This window comes from Anneissia japonica, unplaced genomic scaffold (genome assembly GCF_011630105.1).
Source record: "Anneissia japonica isolate Jap-2015-1 unplaced genomic scaffold, ASM1163010v1 scaffold559_len90085_cov114, whole genome shotgun sequence".
NCBI lineage: Eukaryota > Metazoa > Echinodermata > Crinoidea > Comatulida > Comatulidae > Anneissia > Anneissia japonica.
The window spans coordinates 38,268-49,689 of record NW_022737979.1 but is presented as its reverse complement, the minus strand read 5'-3'; the positions used below and the strand labels follow the sequence as shown (position 1 = coordinate 49,689).

At 35.3% G+C, this 11,422-nt stretch overlaps 1 protein-coding gene across 1 annotated transcript in view; it reads right to left on the bottom strand.

The window, feature by feature from the left end:
* LOC117117488 overlaps positions 1-11,305 on the bottom strand; it is a 28,421-nt gene extending 17,116 nt beyond the window's left edge. Inside the window, exons 1-12 of the mRNA XM_033261796.1 lie at positions 11,222-11,305; positions 10,954-11,130; positions 9,550-9,795; positions 8,770-8,961; positions 8,492-8,656; positions 8,018-8,299; positions 7,362-7,442; positions 7,063-7,249; positions 5,119-5,235; positions 3,918-4,220; positions 3,240-3,575; positions 1,962-2,119 (exon numbers count right to left, since the gene is read on the bottom strand). Of these exons, the coding sequence (XP_033117687.1) occupies positions 1,962-2,119; positions 3,240-3,575; positions 3,918-4,220; positions 5,119-5,235; positions 7,063-7,249; positions 7,362-7,442; positions 8,018-8,299; positions 8,492-8,656; positions 8,770-8,961; positions 9,550-9,795; positions 10,954-11,130; positions 11,222-11,305 (2,328 nt within the window). The remainder of the gene's footprint in view (positions 1-1,961; positions 2,120-3,239; positions 3,576-3,917; positions 4,221-5,118; positions 5,236-7,062; positions 7,250-7,361; positions 7,443-8,017; positions 8,300-8,491; positions 8,657-8,769; positions 8,962-9,549; positions 9,796-10,953; positions 11,131-11,221) is intronic.
* Positions 11,306-11,422: the final 117 nt, after the last annotated feature.

Genomic DNA, 11,422 nt, shown 5'->3' with positions numbered 1-11,422 from the left:
AGTGCCTAAAATTTTAGTACTGTATTAAGGTGGAACATGTTATTTGTAATATGATTTTTCGTATGGTTTCTTGGTGTGATAATCGTATTTATTACATTCCAAGTTATTTTTAACATTGCTTTTTATGAAAACAGTTTTTTTTTGGCATTTTTACAGATGTTTACAAAAATATCATGATAATTGCAATATGATTTTCTATTTTCAATGGAGGGTTTAGAACTTCTTATATAACAGGTGTTTTTTATTGCTAGATTTTAGAATAGCTGATGTTATCCATGAATACTTAGTTGCTTTTATTTTAACCTTGATTGAAAGGTAGAATAAAACATTTCATATGCAGTGTTGCAGTTTTGTTCGGAAAGAACCTCTGCCCAATCAGTTCTTGCCATATCAGAAATTAAAGCGGACTCATTATCAATATTATATATAAAGTAGTCATCAGATTATTTAGTCTTTAAAGTAAAATTTTGAATAATTTGAAAGATAGGTAAGTGATTGGAAATATCATAAATTAATATCCCTGAGGTGATTTTGGAGTAAATCAAATTAGTAAAAAAAAATGAGTCATGATAGGCCGAGCGGTGGTCCAAAAAATAAAGAAGGATACTGAATTTGATGCCAAGCCTGCAGTTCAGTAATGGAAAAGGAAAATTTTGCAGTTATTCTCCAGTTCAGAAACATTAGTAGAGGAGACAATGGACACTGGCCTGCTCCAAAAATCTGTTAAAAAAGGGAAACCTGCCATGTTGTCGGCCTCAAAACCAGTTAAAGACGGAGCGGAAGTTGGAAGCAGACCTGCCGGGAATGCAAGGGGCGATACTTTCTCAAGTTATTGAAGTTTAAGACAAGGTGGAGGACACTTTCTACGTCAGAGGACATAGTTAAATTCTGTTTTGTGATTTTTATTTAAAAAAAAGTTAATAATTATTTAAATTAGTTAATGACACAGAGGCACACTAGACCCTCTGTTAGAGTTCGTCAACAAGTAATCATATCGAAGACACAGTAGACCCTTCGATTAGACTTTTATGTCAATGAGTAATCAAATCGGAGGCACAGTAGACCCTTCGATTAGGCTTATTGTTATCTTAAAGAAATTTCGTTATTTATGTGTAAAGTTTATATTCGATTCAAGAGATGAATCGGGCTAAGAGGGGAGCTACGTAACAAAATTTCTCCCCAATTGTTGGAACTGCTATGTGGGGTGGTAACTCCAATTAATTAAACAGCCCTAAGCTACGTTTTGATTGACCTGTATGTTATCTACAATTTTCTTGAAAATATTAATAATTATTAACATTAACTACTGGCTTTAAAATACACTTCATTTGCATATTACTGGTTCCAAGTTTTATAAATAAAAAATACACAATAAAAGATACTATTCATACTACCGACTCCATACACTGAGTATTCATTAACGTTCATACAATTGGCTCCAACATAATCAATAGTAATCACACACTCTTTTCATAAATTTCTTTAAACATGACTGAAAGACTAGAATCTGTAGTAGTTTTATTATCAACCAGAAATAACAAAATCTTCAATTATTCTTTTATTGAACCCAACATTCACAATATTATTGTCCACAGAACGTAATGCAAGGGAATCGTACCAGCAATGTTCCATAGTAAACGCAAAAATGGCAATAAAGATCACTAACCTTGCATTGGTTTTGTTTTTTGATTCAGATTTATCTGAGTTGGTGCAACTTCTGAATCATCACTGTAGCCTTGCCTTTCACACACACCTTGTGCAAGTTCAACAAGCTTCTGTTGCCTCAAAGCATTCATCATGACTGGTACTTGGTTTGTCGATTGGTCATCAATTTTTCCATATTTTGTCTGGTAGTATGACTCAAGTTCTTCCTTGATATCTATTCGTTCAAGTTTGTTTAGAACTTCACTAATTATTTTGAGATGATTTACTTCAGCTTTCTGTCTACTTCGCCACTGTACCAACATTTCAATATAGGCGTCTACAATTGGTGGTGAAAAGTCTGATTTAAATCCATTTATTTCATGTTTCTCCATACCAAGGTAGATGCCGAAATTTGTCAAATCATTGCCATCAAGTTTGTCAGAGATAAACACCATGTCAATATCATATAAGCAACCTGTAATAGAACACATACATTTCCATTAATACTGTATAGACAAATCCTTTTAGACAGAGGCGTAGATTGGGGGGGGGGGATATATCCCCCCCAATATTTGACAAGGGGGTATGGTCCCTTGTATCAACCCCCCAATATTTTGACTATGTGCAGGATAAAATGGAGCTTTACACACTTCAAAAGACTGTCACAGAAATAATTTGCACTGTCTTATGCGCTTACAAAGATGAAAATTAGCATAATGTATTAATGTTGATAACAAAATGAATCATTTGGGTGGCCAAATCATATTTCACTGAAGGGTGTGTACGACATCAGTAATTTTATGTCAATTCCAAGAATTTTAAATCATCACCCCAATGAAAAATACTTTTCTACGCCACTGCTTTTAGAAAAGGTGTGCTCTGTCATTTAAACGGATATTCATAAAATGAACAGCAAATCTGCTTCATCAAAATATTTTCCCAATTAAAAATCATAAAGATACTAAGCGAGAGATCAGTGGTCTAATAGTGGTTATGATACCAAGATGTCATGGATTTGATTCCCACTCAAATTAATTGCAAGATTTCTCCTCACAAGTATTTGGGGATGCACTAAGTGTACAAGGAGTTCCCAACTATATTATAACAGGGGTCAAGTTTGTAGATCAAATCAATTTGAGGGGTATAGTGATCATGCGAGTGTGTAAAGTGACCAAGTTAGGAGAATATAATGTTGGAATAAATTTTATTTGCATAAAAGAGCATAAATCGTGATGCATCGGGATCGTGCTACCAATGTTTCTCACGATGTGCAAACGATAATACATTTGGAGAATAGCAGTATTTTTGTATTAGATTTTCACTAACCTTGCACAATAGATATTGAGTAACCCACATTTATGGCCTTGAATCCAGGCTACACTTAATGCACTATAGCGTTATCTGGATAGGCAAAATTACTATTTTTGATTTTTTATTTGACGACCTAGTCATTCGTCGGACGACAAGGGGTCTAGGCCTGTCCGAACGGGGGTGAGGAAATGTCCCCCACTGGCGTCAGCACTGGACCACATGACGTGATGCAAGGGATCTAATGATTCTCAGCAAGTGCAAAATGGCCACAGATTTTCTCTAACCTTGCCCTTGCGTTTGAATTTGCGGCAGATTTATCTGAGTTGGTGCAACTTCTGCCTCGTCACTGTAACCATGCTTTTCACATACACGTTGTGCAAGTACAACAAGCTGCTGTTGTCTCAAAGCATTCACCATGATTGGTACTTGTTGGCACTTTGATTGGTCATCCCTCCAAGTAACCAGCAATTCCATGATGCGGTCTTCAACCAGTCTGTTGTTTTTTGCTACCTTTTTTATATCGGTCCATTCAAGTCCAAGACGCACTCCCAGTCTCCTCCATGATTCGGGATCCAGTTTGTCACAGATGAACAGCAAATCTTGATCATTAAAACATTTTCCTAATTAGAAAACATAGATGATATGCAAGGATTAAAAAACAATTGTAACTGACATCTGTTGTTACTATGTCTTAGTTTATGTGTTAACAAAATAGAAACAAGCTGTAGGGAAAAAAAAGGGTTTCCAATACGATTTTTGAACTCCTTGAGGTACTTACCTGCTTCTTGAGTGTCAAGATTTTCATTGCCAATTTCACTCTCAAATAATTCTTCAGCTAGTTTCCTGATCTTATGTTGTTTCAGAGCAGTGCACAGCATTTTACATTGATGAATATCATTACTGAGGTTGCTCTTCCAGTAATTCATCATATGTTCAATCTTATACCTCTCACTACAACTCACCTTCATGTTTGGCTGAGGACAGAATTTCGTCGCCGAGATCACCACTGAATAATTCCCCAGCTAGACTTTTACACCCATGTTGCCTCAAAGCAGTGCACAACACTTTCAGTTGATGCGTTTCATTGTTGACATTGTTCCTCCAATACTTCATCATATTAGCGATAGCTTTTTGTGAGTCCCGCTGTTCTTCAGTCCAAAACTGTTTAACTCTAGCCCATGAAACACCTAAACGGACACCAAAACCTTTCCAGCTGTCGTTCATTTCCTCAGATACAGTCGCAATGATGGCGTCATCTACAAAACCTAAAGTAACCATGACAAAATTGAAGCATATCATATAGAAACTACTAGGCAGTACACTCCAGCCTCAATGCTTTCAAACTAATAACCATTAGTTTATATGAAATTGCCTTCAAACCTGTAGGTCTATATTAACATTCTGCCAACTTACCTTGAGTTCAGTTTTGATATGATTAACATACATTTTACTCTACAATAGACATTTGTACGTTTTTTTCGTTCAAACTTTTTGCGCTACTATAACAGTGTCTACAATGATATTATAAAAGCCAATCTGTCGAAATGTTTCTATTCTTTTAGAATTAATACTGATACAGTTACAATTTTATATATAAATATTTTTACTATTCTTGCATATTTAATACAGGCCTATTTTATTTTTGTAAATACATTAATTTCAGCCTTTGGCTGCCGTTGGTATATTTCCTTTTATACCTGAATAAATAAATATTTGTTTTAATGCGTTTTAATTTAGCGGTAAATCGTGTTTGTAAAATGTACAACTCTAACTTATACAAAATTTGTTTAATTTGTGTAACTTATCGATGGACACATTGTAATCATGGTCATAATTATTCAATGTTTTGGTTAATCAACCTACACATCTAAACCGCATTTTAACCGCATACCCATGACGAATGCCATGCCTCTTAGCATTAGAAACAGCCAAACTACGCACACTTTCAAGTAAAAAGTATAAAATTATTTTATCATGAAATAAGTTCAATGTAAACACTGTTTGTAGCTGGCTGTCATGTTGTCGCTGTGCCAAATTTCAGCCACTTTAAATTTCTGACCACTATGCACAAATCCTGAAAGTAGCTTTATCTCATTGTAATTGTATGTATATTTGTCAGTGTGAGGTAATATAAAAATTAATAAATTGAAAAACAGTATTTACCTTGCTTTAGCATGTTAGCTTTGTCTGTGTGCTGTCGTTGGTGAGCAAATAGATTGTCAAACCTATTTCTAGCACTTTTGCCTAAACGAGCAAAAAAACCTCTCCGACGGGGTTGGACTGGAAAAAAATAATTTTATATAAGTAATAACTGCTCATGAGGGGAATGGTGAAATCTATTGCCCAAAGATGATGTGAAGATCCGTAGCCTATAAGATAGGCTACAGTCTCCACATCACAAAGGGGCTAGATGTCACTGTCCCCTGAATATAGACCAGTCTATATTTGTTTTATATACCTTATACATAGATTCTACGAGACTTAAAAAAGTAAAGAAAATAGTTCACACCAAGCAGTCCATTTAATATATTATAATTATATATTATATCATATTATAATATTATATATAGGCCCCTATTGAGAGTAGAAAACCCTACATTTCCATGACAGCAATATTACTTCTTTCTTCTTTTATCAAATTATTAACCCAAACATGGATGGTATGAATAAAATATTCAACAAAGTCTACTCAAATGCAGGCTGAGATTGACAGAAGTGAGAAAAAACAAACACTAATTTTCAGGGAGCTCAAAAGCTGTTAGGTAATAAGCCCTCCCACCAAGCTATACCCTTTTCCACACAGGAGCAGATCCAGCAGGGGAGCCACGGGCCCCCGTCTCCCCATCGCCGTCAGTCCCGCCGAAAAATAAAAAAGAGAGAAAACATTGAGAAGACTTCAAATGAAGAAAGAGGGGAAAAAAGTAAGTGTACCCATGAGTTCAGTGGCGGATCCAGCAGTGGGCGAAATGAGAGCTCGTTTATTTTACCACTCACTAATTTTGAATTTTCTATTGATTGGCTAAGAATACAACGCTATATAAATCACTATAAACATCATTTATATCGCTATATAAACTCCAAAAGACAGAGACCTAATACAGAGTTTTCAGCCATTATTACAGAATGTAGTACAGAACAGCTACCGGCATCCATGATCACAGGTGTAAAGACTATGCTCTCTCTCGCGGCTGTCTGCAGGGCCACCGATCCCTAGGGGCACCATTGGTATCCCTACCCATGGTCCAGTAGTGACCTCGCTCTAATGTACCCTTGGCCAAAAAGAGTTTGTTAATACGTAACAGCACAATATGTCTCCGACATCGACTGTAGGACATATACTGTATTATAATTATCCATTTAGAGTGTGGTGCCCAGCCGGCAGGACCCCCTACATTTGTCGAAACTTTTTGAAAATGGAGGTAAATATTCAAATTCTGAATGAGTGCCATTTCCGGGCATCTAGGTGTTCCATAATCATAACTTGCTTTGCGACTCCCACGCTCGTACTCTTAAAACAAACTTTAGTCAAACTTCAAACTAGAACTTCATTTAGTCTTAGCTGCAACTTCAACTTCAATTTGTATTCACAAACAACGTAGTAGAAGTTCTAACTACGACTAAATCAAGTCTTAGTTGTAGTTCAGCTGAAGACGGCTGGCAAGCAACAACTATCAAACTAACCAATAAAAAGAGCTAATTTTAATAGCAGACGAAATTTTAGAGATCCGCGACGCCCATGAGGAGAGGGGTGTCTAAGGAAAGGGGAGCATAGCTCCCGTGGGGAGAAAGTCAACAATTTTGTCGAGGAACACTGCTTTGAAAAAGTATTTTACCATCTGCGTGTACTATTTCCGAGCGTCTTGAGGGCCTATTCTTAAAATTTGCTCACCTCAGCCCCAACCATGGGACTAAAGTGGATGTGGACTACCCCACGCCCCAACCCACCCCCTTCAGAACTGACAAGATCAGCAATTTCACTTTCCTATATTTTTGCAGTATTTTGTCTACCGCTTCCTTTACCTATTTATTCTGGTTTTGCTCTATTCTGTTGTCCTGCAAAGTGCATAGACACGAATGCTATATCCACTATACAAGTGCACAATTTACCTTCAAATAGTCTGCGGTAGCGCGTCACTTCCATTCCATTGCTTCCACATGGCAACACATCCATGTCAAATTGGCGCACAATATGCATGTGAGCGTCCCTACAATCGCAAGCAATGTACCTTGTTAATGCCACGCCCCTTGCACCGCTCTGACAAATCTTTAGTTCTCTTTCGAGGAATGTCAACACCTGTAGCAAATAGAAAACTGATCGTAAATCTACTGATGTTAATGACATGATTGATACATCATTACATTAAAAAAAACCTGATTCTTTAAGTGTTTCAAGTCATTGATAGTACCTTCTTACACACTCTCGGCGATGGTTCATCTTCCTGGGTAAGCTGAGCGGCATTGAAAATATTTCGTCTGATGATTGTTGTCTGCAAAACAAAAAAAAAGCCTCAGTCATAAACAATCTTCAGTAAAGTATCAGACATGCTATTTGATACTCAAGTGCTTGTGGTTCTGTTTTTTTAAGGGTGTGTGTGTGTGTTTTATGTGCTTGATGTTCCAACTAGCAAAATGGTATTTCTTTTATATACATACTTAATTTTTATTATTCAATAATGATGATGGTGTTGTTTATTAAGGTATTGATGATGATGGCGGTGGTATTGGTACAAATGACGACGATGATGATAATAATGATGATGGACGATAATGATAATGATGGTGTAAAAATTGCAATTAAAAATACGTAGAAGCCTTTATAGTAAAAATAGAAAAATATTAACAGAATTGCAAGAAATAGATAACAAAACTAATACTAACATTATTTAAATTATGATTAATGTATCGATTACCCGTATTGCCATATTTTTATTGTTTTAAAAAAATTAGACATTGCAAATTTCGAATATAACATTCCATTATCTACCATTATGAATAAACTTGTCATTTATATTCAAAGTAATATAAGTGGCAAAGATAAATAATATTAAATTGCACTAACTACCTTAAACATACGACGATGCTTGATTGAGGCTACACTCAAAACCACGAGGTGAAGTTCATCGATATTCACCTCCACATGCTCATAAGAGAGTTTAGGCTCATCGTCTTTTACTTGGAATCTCTCAATGAACTTAGTTACTCCACGCTGGAAAACATCGTCAGGTAGATAGTTGCCAAAATCATGAAAGATGGAAACTGCACAAATCCCGTAATCCTTAGTTTGTGTGGCATGTATTCGTTTAGGCTTCAAGCGCGAAAGAACGTAGAAAATACGTTCACCACCCTGAAAAACAGGAAACACTGTACATTAAAAATTGTCAAATATGTCAAAAAAATAAAATAAAAAAAGAAACCATTTGAAACAGATTAATGACACGCTTATGATGATTATAATTTGTTTTTATCAACTGATTAGATAAAGCATATAGCCTATTAGAACAAAGAGAAAACAGAATATATTGAAAAAAATATATACCATTGTAATGTTTTTCTCACACACCAGCCCAAACTTCTGCATGAGAGATACAAAGAAGTCAAACATCTCATCTGAAAAATTGAACTCCTTCCATAGGTGCCTTAACAGATGCTCCTCTAGGATCCCCTTGTCCAATCTCCTCCAGGCTTCTCTGTGCATTGGTTTCTGAAATATAATAATTTTGGCTCAGAATCCTGCTATGATTTTATAGTCTACAAAATATATCGCTTTTAAAAGAAGGAATAAATAAATGTAAAATTGTGTAAAGTTGAGCTTACCATAAACTTTGGATCAATAACGGTGATTATTGTTTTAAACATGTTGACTAATTTCATCACATCTAAAACAATAATATCCCTCAAGGCTTTGTCATCAGGAAAGTAAAGAATCTCACCAAGGTCGTGTAAATACTCAAGCAGCACCCTTTGAGCATCTTGTTTGACCCCACACCGCTCAACCAAAGCAATCACCTGATTAAAAAAAAACACACACACAACCACAAGTTTAATCATTTTAAAACAAGTGTAAAAAGAGATACCGGAACTTAAACGGACAAAGACGGTATATTCACAGGTCAGTGACAAGTTTATGAAATTTTCACTGGAAGATAATATTTCACAGTAAGTTCAGTGTAAGGGTGTTTTTGTCTGTTCTTCTGTGCTTGTTTCTTGTTGTTTCTGTTCTTGTTTAGTATAAGTTTAATGTTTTAATGAAATGGAATAATAATTAGACTTATATAGCGCTTAGTGCCAACAAGGCTTCTAAGCGCTTCACATTAATAACCCCTCCCTCCACTCCCTGTCATTGTATCAAGCACATATGGTACACATGGCTAAGGAGAATTCCATAATGTTGCAGCTGTAATCAGCGCATTTTGTGTTTGAGCCTACCAGGTACCCAATTGTACTCCTGGGTGGACAGAGACAAACATAGTACCTTGCCTAGGCGCAAGCGAAATGCACATGAGTGAGAGATTGAAAAGCTGACCTCAAGGTCGGAGGAACAGAACCATAACCGTTGCGCCAAATCGCTCTTTCTGTAAATAATCAAATGTCTACCTTCTTGGTTGGTAGATAGATATGCTTTACTTTCAACTTCTGGATTTCCTGTAGAACAAGCAACCATTTTAAAGGTAGTTTTCTAACCATCTTCTTTGCGAACTTTAATATTTGGTCCATGATGTTAGAAGCGTTGCTCTTGGCAAATGGTAAGCTGTTCTCAATAGCAAAGAAAGTAGGGAACACCAATGCTTCATAAGGTTTTCTTTCCAATGCTTTCCGAATTTTATTGAATATTTCTTCGGCCTACATAAAAATATATAAGTAGCAACAGTAAAAGCATAAATCACAATATCGACAAAAATAACACATTAATACGTATTATCTATGTAATTCTAACATTTGTGTATAGTTGTTCTGTATTTTTGTTGATTTTAAATGTTTTTTATCAACTGACCAATCAATCCATCAATCAGTCATTCAATTAAGTAACATAATCAATATAATATAATATAATATAATATTATGATAGGTCAATCAGTCAATCTAACTTGGATATCAATCTATATATTGACTGATCGATTTATTAAGGTGGGATGAAGGACTGATAAGCAACAATATAATACACTGTGTTTTAGAAAAGACAATAATTCAGCATTATTCAGTTGTATAATGAAGGATAACTTGCAGGTTAAAAGAACAAAGTGCATTGTTGGAAAAACTAGAACAAGAGGACCAAATATCGTTTTACTCAGCTATTCTTGTATTATGCGGAGACAAATTCAATGTCAATGTAAAACATCATATACCCAATCAGATCGCTACCGACCACAAAATGTGACATGGTTTTGCGCTAGTCATGATCTCCTGCGGCCCGATTAATTAAACCTGCCAGTCCCTTTTCCATTATTGTCTTTTTTTTCTCATTCTAGGCAGCACCACCAACGACTAAATCGAGTATGACACGCAAATTAAATTTTGTATGGCGTGCAGTTTACAATCGCAAGGTGTTTAGACAACTCCATCCGGCTCACCCCCTGAACCTCGGATAAATTGGGGTGTAATAATATAATAATAATAATAATAATAATAATATTTTAATATGCATTACCGCCGATGCTTACTTAATTTACTTTAATGGATTTTTGTATCGTAATTATAATATGTATGCCTATAATGTAGTTTAGGACAATACAACTTGGTATTAGAAGTTGCAACAGAAAAGAATTAACAATATGAATTTCCTTTAACAAAAAAACATGTTTTCGTGTCAATATTTGGCCTATTAATGTACATCATTTACATTTAATCATTTTATTATTGCTTGGGGGCTTTATCTCATGTAATTCGATAAATTTAGGCAGCATAACTTATTACCTTCAGCATTTGTTTGTCTGAGATTTGTTTATGATAATTGTTACTTTCTGTCGGATTGTTTTCTTTGTGCATGACGTAGTTGTTTACCTTTCTTTTCTTTTCCTCTTCATTCCCTTCGAGGCTGCCTAAGTGCGTACCAATCACTAGTACTGGCGGTGAATGTTGCCCATCATCCAATTCTGAATCTCTACTGTTGGTGTAAACTGAACGAATCCAGTACAGAATGAACTGAAGATATGTCATTCGATGTTGATACATTTCACCCTGAAATCAATAATAAAATATCACACTATAAATAATATATTCTGAGTCGAAACTTGCTAAGAGATAAATATTAAGACGTAATAATGCTTACGGTAGTCGGATCCCTGACATTAGCGGGAGCGTCAAGATCATCTTCTAGGTTAAATACCACACAAACGACGGCAAAAGATACCATGAAAATCTACAAGAAAATTATTCATAATTACTTTTTACTATCGAAAACTGAATGAAATAACTAAAAAATGTTTGTAATTTAATAATAATATTAATTTTGTTTAATTTATTATTTACT